The sequence below is a fragment of the Strongylocentrotus purpuratus genome, unplaced genomic scaffold (assembly GCF_000002235.5).
Source record: "Strongylocentrotus purpuratus isolate Spur 01 unplaced genomic scaffold, Spur_5.0 spur5_scaffold_2, whole genome shotgun sequence".
Taxonomy (NCBI): Eukaryota; Metazoa; Echinodermata; class Echinoidea; order Camarodonta; family Strongylocentrotidae; genus Strongylocentrotus; species Strongylocentrotus purpuratus.
In genome coordinates this window covers 2,369,037-2,384,964 of record NW_022145605.1, presented here as the reverse complement: position 1 = coordinate 2,384,964, position 15,928 = coordinate 2,369,037, and the positions used below count along the sequence as shown (strand labels likewise).

Here is a 15,928-nt window from a genome sequence, read left to right as displayed (position 1 = left end):
GAGCCGACCCTACCCCAATAAGAGGCTAACGAACGAAAGAGACGGAAAATTCGGTCTAGACCTAGGTCAAACCTTGACGAAAAGTGTGTGGAAACGTGCTAATAAAAATACATTTTTCGTGTAAGTTTGACCACAAAGATAAAGATGGGTTCGATAAAGACATTACAAACACTTTTGTGGACGGGACTTGAGAATGGACTGCAAGCAAAAATGGCCAGGCGTGAATTTCTTTCCTTCAGAAAAAGTAAGTTTGCAATCCTCGTCACTTGAGTTGTGAGCGAATTTTCAACTTCGAGAACGCCCATCTCGGCGGCCTGGAAAGTCTGGTACGTCGCGGAGGGCTAGTCGCATACAGTTGATTTCACAAACACAGGACAGATCAGTCTCATCTCAGATTTGCTTTGCTTTATTTAGCCTTAATGCATCAATATTCAAATTATATGATTTGATTTGCCGAGTTTTTCATTTACTTTTGATTTTAGGTTTAGCCTTTAGTTGTTTTTTTGCTTTCAAAAATTAAGCTTTGCTCTTTAGAATCTGACAATGACATGTTAATCTCCAACTATCATCATCTTCATCATCATCTATACGGGAGTGTAGGATATCCTGTAGGTCTCCCGGTCAGATCACTTGGTACATTAAGGTCTATAAATCAGTGCATGTGTAGATGTCGGACTAGATCTATGCTATAACAAAGTGTTTGTTAACTCCGGGAAGCTCCAACACCAGCGCCGCAGGCGTCGGAGCTTCGGGTGGTTTTGTTGGTTTCTCGTGGGGGCTAGTAAAACAGCCGATAGGGTGATATTATCGTTAAATCTGCAAAGGGAGTACTTTCAATTTTTACATCATAGGGTGCACGACTCCTCAGGGCTCAACTCCAATCACTTGAATGTATAATTTGAAGAAGTCTTCGATGGGAAAAAAAGGTTAATTTGGGGTACTACACCAACGATTCTTCCATGTCGCAGCGTTGATTCAAAATAGCGATGAGAAGGTACGCATGCGCGGCAGTGGCGAAGAAAATATGAATATTCATGCTATCGAGCGCCGATCGCTCGAAATCGCTGAATATGCACGAGGTTGAGAAGGGCTCTGTTTGTTCGAGTCGTGCATATTCAGCGATTTCGAGCGATCGGCGCTCGATAGCATGAATATTCATATTTTCTTCGCCACTGCCGCGCATGCGTACCTTCTCATGGCTATTTTGAATCAACGCTGCGACATGGAAGAATCGTTGGTGTAGTACCCCGAAAGAACCTTTTTTTCCCATACATTCAAGTGACTGGAGTTGAGCCCTGAGGAGTCGTGCACCCTATGATGTAAAAATTGTAAGTACTCCCTTTGCAGATTTAACGATAATATCACCCTATCGGCTGTTTTACTAGCCCCCACGAGAAACCAACAAAACCACCCGAAGCTCCGACGCCTGCGGCACCGGTGTTGGAGCTTCCCGGAGTTAAGTGTTTGTATGACCAAAAAGAATCCAAGCTGTGTTTAATGAGTTGATGCTGGTAGCAGTTGCTAGAGACACTGGTAAACTGTTTCAAGACTGGATGACCCGTTTGCTTAAAAAGTTACTCCTGACATTCAATCGACAGCGAAAAGTGAATAACTTCAATGAATGGCCTCTTGACGGAATGTATCTTACTCTCAGATAATCTTGTACGTTATGAATCAATGATTCATCCCTTTGTAATTTAATTGAAACTTTTAATGTTCTATTTTTATTTGACTTTACCACAAAAAAGTCCCCAATGATAATTGCATTTTTACCCTTTCATTTTTCATCAGTTTTGGGAATGACGATGCCAGCAACATCATGCAGATGTTTGCATGCAAGCCAGGCCAATTTAAATTCAACAACACCACCACTACAGCAAACCCATGCTGAGCAAAGTGAGGAGGAGAATGTTTCAGAACAGTTGTCAGAGAATGATAGAGTAAATCCACACTTCATCAACCGTAACCCAAGGAATCTTGAGTTGATGACAGTGGCCAGGAAAGACAAGGGATGGTCTCAGAGTTACCCCAGGAAAGACTACTGGCATAAGTATGAAAATTAATTTATGTCCATGAAAAACTTATTCCTAGTTTCTCGTCCATAACTGCTCTCCATTTTTGTCAGCCCACCAGATTTTATGAGTGAAAAACAACTTTAGGAAATCTAGATATTAAAGGTACTATGTCCCTTTTGCAGCCAACCTCAAATGCTGTAGAACTTTGCAGGAATTATGAATATGTCATGTATGTCCTATCTGTGAAATTTAAACGTTAGCAGTCTCCTCATATTCAAATTATGCAAGGAAACCCGTTTACTTGCTAGACTTCACTGTCAGACACTATTGAGAGACTTACTGGCTTTTTTTCTTCTTTGGTAATAACATACATGAAAAGAGTTGTAAAGGGTACATGAGCATTTGTCTACATCAATAACCCACTTCTTGTGATGGCCAAGATTAAACTGATTGAATCTTTGCGCAGCATAAAACGTATGACCATTGGTACAATTGTCTGAAAATCAAGACTATTACTTTTGAGCTCTATAGCCCTAAAGTCGATTTGACAACAAATAGTCGTTATTTCCCCACTTGAAGACATTTTCAAGCCCCACCTTTTTTAGGGAAGTTCTAAATTAGTATTATCTTTCAAATGCAGTTGGAATTTAACTTTTTCATTTTTTTGGTCTGCAAATGGGACATAGTACCTTTAACATAAATCATTAATGCTCTCTCTGCATTCTCTAATTGTTTTGAGCCCTTGTATTATGTTCAAACAAATTGAAATTTATTTGAAATATTGTTTTGAAAAAATATTAAATCAGATAAGAAAATTAAAAAGAAACCTCATAGCCCCCTCATGAAAACATGAATCAGTAATAACTTGGTAAGAATTGATATTGTAATTTGGAAATATTTGGGCTTTATGTGATTGGAATTTAACTGTATTGGTCTTGTTGGTGACAATAAAATAAATTGCAGCAGTATCTTTGAAAATTACTTTGTGTTCTCACATTCATAGTCCAAATAGTAAATGGGTTATTGTGTATTGATCTTGACACTAACAGTCATCTGGGATACATTCACACCCAAAATGTCAGTCCATTCTCTCAAATTTGAAACTTTTTTTTCATTGAGCTCATTCATAAAGACTCTAGAAATCTAAATCAGATCTCTTTCAAAAGAAGTTAGTGTTGAGCTCTGATTTTTTTTTCTCTTTTCTTTTCGATAACCCTTGATAACCTTTACTCTATTTGGAATAATCCCTAGCCAGGAGAATTATATTAATGATTTAGTGTGTGCACCTTAGGTATATGATTGTCACCATAAGATCAAGATAAAAACGGTGGAAACTTAACGAGCTGCATTTGAAGAATGGGAGATTTTAAATACTAACACCGAGCATAAAAAATATGGGGCCCATATTTGGATGTAGAAATAATTTTGTAATCTGGGTGTGGCCTTCTAGATAATTTCAATATGCATGCCTATTGACTAATTCAAAGTGGAAAAGAGGAAGAAAAATGATGTTGATGTCTTCAGAACTAATCCATTTCTATCCCCCTCCCTCAGGTTATTTGTTACCAAGACCAACCGACACATCTCAGCACGCATTGAGCACATCAAAGGCGACATAGTGGTGCAGGCATCCACCAAGGAATGGGCCATCAAGAAACACCTCTACTCTACCTCAGATGTATCAGCCTCTGAGAACCTTGGTAGAGTGCTTGCTGACAGGTGTCTGGAGTCCGGTATTAACTTTGTACATAACAGCATGAAGAAGACGGATAAGGAACAGGAAGGGGTATGTCTTTCTCATCACTGCTTTTGTGACATAATTATGTATTAACAGTGCATTAATTATTCATATTTATTTATCTATTTATTTATTTCTTAACTTGTTCTGTACTTTGTTTGCTTTTTTAATTGTTTATTCATCAATCAAATTTCTTTGTCTGTACAACGAGGGAAACTTTGCCCTTTATCCAACATTATGGTATATTATTACTGAAAATATCAATAATTTCCATTCCAGAAATTGTTTTTATACATCGTTTTTTAGTTCTTCTAATATTTTCTTGTTCATTTGTTTTTTTCTAATAAAGTTGTTTAATTGCTATGATGACGATTCCTTTTCAAAGCTCTGTTGGAGCTGTCAAGGGCTCAATGACTCTTGTCTGTTTTGATTTTATGAGATCTATAGTTGTAGCTCTTTCCATTTAGTACAGTCAAACCTGCGTTAGTGACCACCTATCTACAAAGACCACCTGTCTACAAAGGTCACATTTGTTGTTTCCCTTGAAAATGGTTTCTCATTGAATCATGTAGTAAAGGAACCTATCTACAACAGCCACTTTTTGAGTTTCCCTTGGGCGGTCGCTATAGACAGGTTTCACTGTACCTGCTTTTGGCTATTATAAGAAACAAATCATTACCTAGCTGTCTGTCCTTTTATCTTTTTTCCAGATGGCAGTGTTCCTCGGTGCACTTGAAGAAGGAGGTTTGGTCCTTGGCGAACCCAGATCGATCGTGGATTTCAGACGGCCAATCAACTACTTTCCAGAAGTGGATTGACAAAGGATCATTGAAACTGATGAAACTCTATCTATTTTGTACACATGAACTGAGAGTTTCTCTGTTACAAGTTTCTACACTGATATTTTTTAAATGGATGCAAATTAGGAGCCCCTTTTGGGTCGCAACTCCAGCCTATGATGCTATCAACCATCCCCAGGGGGAACAGGGTAAAAGGATTCTTAATCCTCCTGGCTTGTATCATTGTAAAGTTGGTCCTGAATTAATGAATAAGTGCAGAGCTTTTTACAATTTCATGAATTATAATTCTAAGGGTGTAAATTGTCAGTACAACTGTGTAATCTAATGCCCACAACCATATTTTTCACTGAATTTTGAACCATTCTTCCAAATTCCAAAAGACCTAACCATTCAGGTCATTGAGGCCAAATGAGGGGGGGGGGGGGGGCAACACCCTAGAATCACATATACATTATTCAACATTCTTATGTGATTCCTTGTGGAAGGAACAGGAACCCATTTCACAAAACCTTTCATCAGTAACAAATGACAGTTTTTGTTATAAGCTCATGAAATCCTTGCTTCTGATTGGTTATCAGCAAATTTGTCACTGACTGTTGTCATTTGTTACTGAAAAAGGCATTGTGAAACGGGTCCCTGATTTTAGCAGTTGAATGTATCATTCCCATGTCATCCCCAAACCATACAGTAAGCAAAGATATTTACCAACATATTTTACAATTTCTTTGCACAATTATACCGTTATCTTGTTATTAGTCTACGGTAGTGAAAGTGATCATGAAGAACCATGGATAATAATGCTATATCCAGGGCTTTGCAATTACTTTCTACCAGAGGTTCTGGAGACTTGTTTGCGCTAGACCTCTATTCACCTTTTAACATGCGAGAACTTGGGAATGCTCGTTAAATTTTGAGAGTTCCTGCATAGCAGACATCTGTTATTGTGAAGCAGTTCTTGGTTTCGTTTTCTGAGTGCTGTAGATAAACAATATGAACATGAAAAGAAAAAAAAAACCATGACAATACCATCATGAATACCAAATAACATGGTTATGTGTTTATGTTTTACTGAGTGTGGAGGTATGTGTTTGCTTTTGAAATGAGATACATGTATACTGTTGATGAGGTAGTCTAGAGTTAGGTAATGAATTATTCTAAACTGGCAATCACGCAGTAGTATTGTTTGTCAGCAAAATGAAAACTAATAATACAATCAGAAAATTGTCTACACATTATATTTAAAAGCACCAACACAGCTAGGTGTGTAAAGGACTACATATCTTAAGATGGTCAAATCTTCTTGTTGTCCAGCAATGGCATTTATGGCATCTGTTCATTTGTAGTCTGTAATATTCAATGGGCCATTCCATGAGAAGAAGGACATGACATCAAAAAAAGAAATGTACCTCTTATGTTAATTCTTTGATTTATCACTAACCTTATGCCATGGATGTTCATAAAACATTAGGGCCTTTCAAATTCAATACAATTTTTTTTTCATTTTTGTTGATTTCCTAAGATCTCAAACTATCATCAAAAACGTACATGTGGGACTGTAGCTGAAAAAAAACAATTTATTGCAGATTACACAGGATTCTTGTAATATTTTTTCCTGAAAATTTCGCTAAATGGAAAAAGATGAATATATTTCCATATTCTAAGGGGTCCTGTGATATTTAATCTATTACATAGGGGTGAAAATGGCCTCCGGACAAAATGTAACGCGAGTTACCGTAACGTGAGTTACCGACATATTTGCTTCCTGCATTTTACTAGTCCATTGTTTCTTATCTTTAATATTGTGATCTTATAGTAGTAAGTCACAACCTACTATCAAATTAAAGTAGGAAAGATTTTGTCAAGATTGTCTAGTATGAGGAGAAAGAGGGTCTCGTAGAATTGACCACGTCCTTTTTTTGTAACGCGAGTTACCGAAATTCAATAATCCAAGAATCTAAAAATGTTTGTTCTTCAATGTTCTTTTTTGTTTCATTCAGTTGTTCTATATCTACCCTGTCCATGTTTGAAAAAAGTATCTTGTAGATCCTAGCAGTTCTAAAGATATAGGCACATTATCGTGTCAATGTACCCATTAAGTGTAACGCGAGTTACCATGGAATGGCCCCAATCTGAAATTTGTCATTACCAATACTCAAGACTAATTGTGATGACTTAAAGGGACAGAGGGAGAGCTAGAGAGAGACAAAGAACTAGTATGGCAGTGAAAAGAAAACCCCAACTGTTGTTTAAATCAGGTTTTTTGCAAAATGCAGTAATTGCCTTCAAATATTAGTCTCAAGAACAGTCCATTCTGCGGAAATGGGATGTGGATAATATATTAAAAGAAAGAGATTGAGAGAAGAAGTGCGAATTATAAGGATCAGTTAAGGAGACACAGGATGCGATGAGATGAAAGAAGAAAGAGGAGAATCAAGAAGATAGAGAGAGAGGGGAGAGATGAAATAAGGGAGGAAAGAGAGAGAGAGATTATATGGATATGGAATTCACCTAACTCTAGTACATACCGAGGACTTAAATGATATAAATTCTTTGAAGAAAAAAAGGAAGATGAAGACGACATATTTGAGAGAGGAGGAGGAGGTTGAATAGTATAGGGTAGTGTTAAAATGATCCTTTGGAACAATAAAATACAATTAGAGAATGGCGGGGGGGGGCGGGGTAGCTACCAGACTAGACGATCTGAATACACTATCGACATTTTCAGATTTATCTAAATATTCATTTGGCATACACACTTAAAAATATTTATCATTATAATTATGCTGATATAAGTTAGCAAATTATTTCAATTATATATTTGATGTTTTTTCTAACCAGACGATTGTCTTTTTAAAACTTTTGTTTAATTGGGGGGGGGGGGATAATTGACACAGCTCTCGAAGTGGGCATTATATCAACTTTATATGACAAAAAGCCTTTAGCCCTAGCAAATTGAAACTGGTGGAATGTATAAAATGCTCTGGCAGCAAACAAAATAATATATTGCTGGTCGTCGACAAAGGAGTTACAAAAGAAATAATACCCCTCACCTCGTAACGCCCACTTCCCCACCATTACAAGTATGTATCTATTCTGACGCAGAAAATATATAAATCCCTTTTCAAAAGAAACAACCCTCTTCGCTCCAGTGACGGAGAAGAAAGACCAGTGAATATGTTTGACGTCCCTGGCTGTGCGCTATTCACTTTCTTCTATTGTGTTTCCTGCAGAAGAATAGATAGATTTACACAAACAGAGAAGTAAAAAGATACACCTTCGCATGCAGGTCTGTTCGTCTGTAAAACACCACACAAACAGCTTAGAAGTGCTCAGACAGTGAAGTGGATGTTGTGATTGAAGTACCTCGAAAACAGATAGAAGTATCAATATTCTTGACGGGATAAAATGATAAATTGACAGCTAGAGAACGATTCTGAAACTTGCTTTAAGTGTTGAAAATATTTTCAGGTTGTTCATTATTATCCATTGCTCATGTTGTCCATCTTTTCGTCAACGCAATAACAATCTGGAACTTGTATACATTGGATAGAATACAGTGAACACTTTGTATCAAGCAACGAGTCTGTTTGGCTATTAACTTCGGAACCGGTAAGTGTACTTTATTCGAGTTTTGTATTTGCTTTTAGCCATCTTTAAGAGATAACGTGTGTATATACACCCGTAGAACTATACAGTTCCTATAATTCAGCGGTAAACAACGTTTCATGTGTTGTAATATATTGTTATTCTTCAAAGCATATATACTACGCGCATCTTTCCATTCTCATATCTCCCCTCCCTCACCCCTCTACCTTCTCCCCTTCCAGTGGCGGATCCAGGGGGGGGTTGGGGGGGTTGCAACCCCCCCCCCCCTTGGGCGGCCCAAAAAAAAAAAAAAAAAAAAAAAAAAAAAAAAAGAAGAAAAAAAGAAAAAAAGAAAGAAAAAAGAACGCACGCTTGAGAGAAACCCTTTCAAGTGCAAATATTGTGAGAAGATATTCAACTCATCTGGTAACTTAACCAAACACATGATAACTCTGGATATAACTATGTATTAAACTGTTACTTGATTTAAAAAGACGTTATCATGCACTGCTTTTTATGGTCTCCATTGTGTTAATAGATGCCAGGAAAACATCACTTACGGGGTTCAAATAAACACCCCCCAAAAAATCGGCTCGCCGCTTCGCGGCTCGTGGACGATGCTCCGCATCGTCATTATTTTGGTCAACCCCCCCCTTAGCAAAAAGCTAGATCCGCCCCTGCCTTCCCACCCTCCCACTCCCTCATGACCTCTTCTTTTTTCTCCCTAAATATCTCTTCTCTTTCTCTCTCTCTCTCTCTCTCTCTCTCTCTCTCTCTCTCCCCCTCTCTCCCTCTTTCTCTTTCTCTCGCTTCTTGCTCCATAATCTTCCTTATTCGTTGTTTGGCTTTAAACATGATTTAGCCAGTCTCATTATTTTTGGATAAACATGGAGAAGTCAGTCAACTCATTCATCCTTCCTTTGTGCTATAATTGGTTTCTCGTATCTGTCTCTCGTGTTCTTTTCTTTGCCGAAATGAAATCCAGAGAAACTGTCGCCCTAGCATAAGTCGGAGCACTAACATTATATGGTGCAAATTTGAGCCCTTTCTTTGTAGTGTTTTTTTCTTCTTCTTACAATCCCCCAAGTTCATACCTTTTGTTTTGTTTTTAGTTGATGTCGTCAGTAGCCATGTCCTTCGAGTGGCATCCGATCACTGCTCAACCCAGAAGAAGCCAAGAGCAGGTTGATATGTCACAAACATCTATAGATCGGCAAACCAATGAGGTAAACACAAATTACATTTTGTGTATTCAAAGCATCTATTCACAGTATTATATTCCAAAGTATGAACTTAATCAAAAAATGCAAAAGGTGTATATAGCATGAAAGACAACACTATTAATATGCCGCTTAGAGACTTCGGTGGAAATCGCTTGATATAAGCACCGTTTTTATTTATTATTATTGTATTGCGCAAACAAAATAATCTACAGCAACAACAACAAAAAATAGAACGATGGGGTAACTGATATGATTAGATCTTAGATTTTTCTATGATAAATGTTATGACTGATAAACACAAGCTGGCATTTAAAGATATTGATATTCTAATACTCTGATATTTGGATTAGCATGGCGTGTTATCCTTATCACCGCAATTAGTAATAATTAATGTTAGAATTGATGTAGACGAGACCATCTAGATAATATCTCTAATATCATACATGTCCTTCAAATAATTATTATCTTTTGTTATATCTTCTAGACCCCTCTCTACCCGTGGACATATCCTAATGGCAAGCGAAGACTGTGGTCTACTGGGCTCTTCAGTTGCACTAAAGATACGAACACATGTAAGTAATACTAAAAATGTGTTTTCAAGAATCATCCTTTTGCCTTTCTTTGCGTCTCTTGTTCTATATTTTTGTTATAAATTGAAGAGACGTCTGATCTGACGGACCCCTTCCTTTTGAGAGATGCTTTCTAGGGGAAGCTAAATTCTTTCCAACTCGTTCCCGCTGGCCTAGAATTAGGACATTTGAAGCGAATTCACCAGGAAAGAGATCACATACAAAAGCGTTTTAAGGACATTCATGGCTGATTTTCGGGGAAAGTATGCCAACATCAAGGGCAGATTCCTCAGATCTCGACACTTTTCTAAAAAGTATAAATATAAAGCTTGCAATTTTACGGACGAAAAAGATCGATTTGCCAACCAAAAATATTGGGTGGGGATTTAGCTTATGTAGCTTTATAACCTTATACCCTTACCTCTCTTTAGAGCGGCACCAATGTTTATCCTTATGAAAATTATATGGAATCTTATATTTTAACTTTGTGCTTTTTGTTATACCTACATGCTCTTAAACTACAATGCTTATATAATACTTGGTATTAGTTACTTTTGGGGCCTACATGTTAATTATCTTAAAACATTGTTCATGATACATTTCGTTTCATTATCAGGTTTGATGGGGACGTTTGTACCCTGTCACATGTGTTTCATAGCCTCATCGATGGGGGAGAGTCTGCTAGCAGGGGCATGTGTTCCTTTCTCAAACCTGATCCTCAGGACACTACTCAGGGGGCGACACAACATCGAGGTGAGTGCAGTGCTAGAATGGCGTCAAATTTCATGTTTGAGGTCGTGAAATTGGGCGAATGTATAATGTAGCTTCTTTCTCAGTCTGTTGTGGAAAAAGCAGATTGTTTCTGTCCCTCCTGTACTAAAGTATAACTCTCTTGTTCTGACATTTTGCTCTCACGACAATAATATTGCTTTGGGCTTTATGTCGTCAGAAGTTTAATGTCTGGGTTGGAGTTACCTTTGGGTTTTAAGTTAGGTTTAGGGTTAGTGTCGGGTCCAGGGTGAAAGTTAGGATTTCGTTTGGTGTAGGAAATTACACTGAGCGATTGTCACAGGAGCAATTGTCGTTAAACACCGCTAGGCCTATGTCTGCATGTCATAGAATATAGTATTAATGACTGCTTTGAGAGAAATAGTTGTTTTATTACGCTCAAGGGAAGGTTAGAATTGTGCTATTCCCCGAGGCTTGCCGAGGGGAATAGCCCAATTGTAACCTTCCCGAGAGCGTATGAAAACAACTATTTCTCGAATATTAAAGCAGTCATTAATACTTTTATATGCCGAAAAAAAAATAGACTAAAAAATAAAAAATAAAAAATACTTTTTTTTCTTGTCGAAGGTGAGAGTCGAACTCTTGCGTACAATGAGTGTTGAATCTTACAACAACGCCTTACACCACTCGGCCATCGCGCGCTATTCACATGCAAGGCAGTTTTGTACAATATATACATTAAAATGGATTGAAACCGGCTTCGGCGTGATGAATGCTTCGCAAAAGCACCCTTCTTTTACTTTTGCAATGCATATTGGCACGAACTTAGATCAAGATCTATCGGCAGATGTTGTTTTTTTTGTTTTTGGAAGTTTATTTTCGTCTTCATGTCAACAATGCAAGATAAAATTGTCGGTAAGATCGATCGAGATTCAATTGTATTGAAATTACCGACCAATCCTTCGCACACATACGGTATCCTCGATCGCTCAAACCATTTTTTAACATGTAAACCTATGGGGTAACCATGGAGGCTGACCTATTTTTTTAATAACCATGGTTATTAAAAATATTAAATGTTTTATGCATGGTTACCGGGAATTTTACAGGAACAGTTGAAGTTTATGAATGCAATTCGACCAATCAGATGGCTGGATTTCTTAAGTGAGGTATATAACATTTACTCTTGTATTCGATGTGTAGCAAATAGCAGCTCTTCTTAAAAAGTCATTAAAAGGGTATCGATTGTTGGGTGCATTCAATTACTTGATTCATCGGGTTTACATACTATTCAATGTTTGATTCTGATCAATGGGTGTGCTTCCTTCCAAGGTTATGAAATTGATCGACGCCCCCGAATGGGGATTTTATCTTTCCTTCTTACTATCATAGCTCAGTTCCTTTATTGATTTGTTCAATATGATCATCTTTCTTTCTATCCTTTTTCTTCTTCTTCTTTTTTTTTTTCTTCTTTTTTTCTTCTTCTTCTTCAATGGTAGTAGTTGTTGTTGTTTTTGTTTTTGTTGTTGTTGTTGTTGTTATCATCATAATTATCACCGTCGTCGTCAACAACAATCACCATTCTGTTATACTGTCAATCATATTCTTTGAATCTCTTTCATCATATCCAGGGTTCTGTAATGAATGACTGCGTGGTGACCACACTGTGTCCCTGCTGCGCTCAGTGTCAGCTGGCTAGAGAAATCAAGATGATACAGGACGGTGATGCGTTACCATAGCAACGGCACATCTTCACCGATGAATGACGTGCATATAGGAGGAGTCTCCTATAGCTCAGTGACCAAAGACATGTTCAAAGCTGTATTATTCTATTATTGTTTATATCTGACACCACTTGTACTCTCCTGATACAGAGGAGTGGGAATCTTCTATTCAGGACGGATTACTTCCTTTGGGGTTAAATCCACTCCAAATTATGCCGGAAACCGAAGTAGTGACTGAATTACTCTTTCGAGAGTGGATTCAGTAATTATGTGCGCATATTTCCGTTACAAGTAAGGTGGAACCCCTATTTATGTCTTTATATTTTGTTTTGCTTGTACATTTTGTATTTAAGCAGGGCTCACAAGGCATGTTGGCATCTTGGAGCCCTGGCCAGTTCTGTTTAAAATAAGTTTATAAATGTATTTATTCGTATATCTTTTAATATATATTGATTTATTATTGTATTCAGAACTGAATAAACGAATAAAATGAAGTGACCCCTAATTTGAACTACCCCCCCCCCCCCCCCACAACAAAAAATATCACCAATACATACAGAAAGTAGGATAAACCTATGGTACATTTTGCTTTTGCCGCTAACGATGTTGTATGTATGATATCTAATGCTATTAATGATTTGAATTTTAAGCAATTTTTTAAAATCAAAATGGATCTCATATATGGGATAAATATTATAATCCACTATATATAATACCGCATATGTACACAATATTAAATTGTTGCCTTCCACATTTGAGTCGAGCATATTATTTCACAAATGCAAGTTGATAACTTCAAAATTTGTTTGGCTTTCATGATATAATAATTCCTGGTGCGTAATGAGCATAATGAGTATATCTCCTTTACCGGTACCAAAAGTATTATGAAAGCTCATGTTTTTGCCGCAAAAGTAAGTATATGAAAAAAAAACAATTAACTAATTTCCATACTACATTAAGAACTCACATTACGTTTACAATTTATACAAACTATATAGCAATATCTTTTTCGATCGTTATGCCATCAGACAAAGTAACTATGAATTTCAAATTCTATAATTTAAAAGATCGTTACCGTGCTTCGTTGTACTTGGGCTAAGCCATTTTGTCCCATACGTCACAGACCACATCTAAGATTTTAGTATATCTGGGGAGTGTTCACAAAGACACAGATCGACTTTAAGTTGGACTTAACTATGGCAGGCTGCATGTTCATGCCACCACTGATTGCTCCGATTTACTGGTATTGGTCTCTCAAGGGACGTACAAATCGTGCTTCCAAATCTACAGAATATACCTTTTTTGATAGTTCATTATTGAAGGAAATATATTACCGTAAGCTCATAGTTGAGAGACCTGGTGAGAGCAACCACTTGCATAAGGTCTGCCATAGGTAAGTCCAACTTAAAGTCGATCTTAGTCTTTGTGAAACACTCTCCAGATCATTGCATTAAGTTATTTAATAGCCCTAATATATACCACAGCTGACCGTAATGAAGTTGAAAAGACACTTCTGATGTCAATTTACGTTCAGAATTCTACAGTGCTTGGTATCGTCCCGGGAGTCGTACGGAAAACAAATGGCCGTGGACTGGCCCGCTACAACTTCTTCACACCTATTCTCAAAATTAATGTTGGCCCAAGCGACAACTACACGATCCGACTGCGATCCGATTTTGAAAGAATTTACAACCGCATTTTATTTGAACATTAATACATCTTAATGACCGAGGAACGGATTAGTCATGTGATTAATAATAATCTACATTTTAGGGGATTTCAAGCTACCTTGAAGAAGGGGGGGGGGGGAGGGGTGATCTAAATCGGCTTCAAATCGTAGTGACGTCAGATTAGTAGTATACGATTTTCTACGATCTGAAGCCGATTCGGCATTTATTCTGTCTAGATAGATAGAATCCATTTTTTAAATATAGTATTCTTAACATTATTTACAATCTAAATCAAAATTCTTTGATCAGATTTCCATAGCTAATGCGATTGGAATTTGAATTTCTTCAAGAATCGGATCGCAGTTGGATCGTGTATAGTGTGCGCCGGGCTTTAGTCATTTATTGTTGAAGTGTTGGTAACAGTCGGTGTCATCGTAAAGTCCCATTTGGTTTTGCATTGCACTTTTCGCAGAAAGGGTATATTGTCTTTATTTCTTTTTAATCAATGGGCCTATTATAAAATAGTTTATTGAGTATTAATTTTGTTTATTATTGTGTATGGTCCGAAATTTATATCGACTTCACCGTTACTTGTTAGTAAAGTACACTCTAAAAATTGAAATGTTAAATCACCATTTAAAAGGGCCGAGGAGTGACCACTCTTTCAGAATGGCAGATTAACACTTTGAACATGCTGGATCCAACACTATAAAGGTTAAATCTAGCAGGTTAAAAGAAACAATCTGACATTTTGAAAGAGTGGTCACTCCTCGGCCCTTTTAAATTGCCATTTAACATTTCAGTTTTTAGAGTGTAAGTAATATATTATAGTATTTCGATTCTTTTCGTTATTCTTGCCCGTTTTTTTGTAAATATTATCATCGCGTATGCCTAACCAATGTGTTTTTATTAGCTAAACCTGCTGTGAGATTTAATGTGATATGATTTCGTATTTTTATAAAACGGTTTCATTAAAAAATCTATGAAAGTAACTTTCTTTCAATATTTTCTTTGCGTTCTGGCTTTGAGTTTTATAAAAATGAAAATGATTGAAGAGTATTTGATAGATTGAAGCACAACTATGATGAGAGTGACACAATATAGAGACACAAAGAGAGAGAGAGAGAGAGAGAGAGAGAGAGAGAGAGAGAGAGAGAGAGAGGGATAGGGGGATGTTAAAAAGGAAAGATGCCCACATCGATGTAATTAGTACACATAGTTTGGCCAACCCCAACATCAGACATTATAGTAATTCAATAATGTTCTTTAGTTATTATAACTACAATAGTTACATGAAATTGTAATTGGCCCGTTGTGGCCACAATTATCATTAACATAATTCATTCAGTAATAAATTTATAAAATTTATTTTTCTTTTCTTCTGTGGAAAAGTGCTAGCCCAATAAAGATAATAATTATGTTTACATGATTGTACGTCTTCTTTATTGTTTACGTTATGCAGGGCCTCCAAGTACAATAGTATTTTAACTACTAACTAGTAACTACCCTGTTGAAATAATACCAAATAACTAAATAAATATAGACAACCGAAAAAAAATGGAAGCGAGATGGACAATAGATGAAATTACACTCTTCTCTTTGAAAAAGGCACTTGTTGACTTTGGCTGTTCGCAATTCATGTTAAAGATAGGAATAATCGTACCTTATTGGAAGATAGAAAATGATCACATTAGGGAAAATCTCTACTTTCCTTTATAAAAAAAAAAATCATACGGGACAAAACGGCTGCCCCCTCCCCCGCATTGACGGCAAAGAAGAAGGGGAGCAAAAAGAAGAAGAAAGAGAAATGGAGAGAAAGAGGAGTGATGAGAAGAGAGAGAGAGAGAGAGGGAGAGAGAGAGAGATAGAGAGAGA

At 37.0% G+C, this 15,928-nt stretch overlaps 2 protein-coding genes across 2 annotated transcripts; both read left to right on the top strand.

Moving 5' to 3' along the window:
* The first annotated feature begins 69 nt into the window (after positions 1-69).
* LOC591926 (39S ribosomal protein L18, mitochondrial) lies at positions 70-5,595 on the top strand. Its single transcript, XM_030991424.1, has 4 exons — positions 70-244; positions 1,792-2,050; positions 3,570-3,801; positions 4,464-5,595. Exons 1-4 carry the CDS (start codon positions 145-147, stop codon positions 4,569-4,571), a joined length of 699 nt encoding a protein of 232 aa, XP_030847284.1. The 5' UTR covers positions 70-144; the 3' UTR covers positions 4,572-5,595.
* A 2,205-nt stretch (positions 5,596-7,800) lies between these two features.
* On the top strand, positions 7,801-12,601 carry LOC756155 (cornifelin homolog B). The gene is made up of 5 exons (XM_030991423.1): positions 7,801-8,162; positions 9,251-9,364; positions 9,846-9,933; positions 10,547-10,683; positions 12,291-12,601. Exons 2-5 carry the CDS (start codon positions 9,254-9,256, stop codon positions 12,396-12,398), a joined length of 444 nt encoding a protein of 147 aa, XP_030847283.1. The 5' UTR covers positions 7,801-8,162; positions 9,251-9,253; the 3' UTR covers positions 12,399-12,601.
* Positions 12,602-15,928: the final 3,327 nt, after the last annotated feature.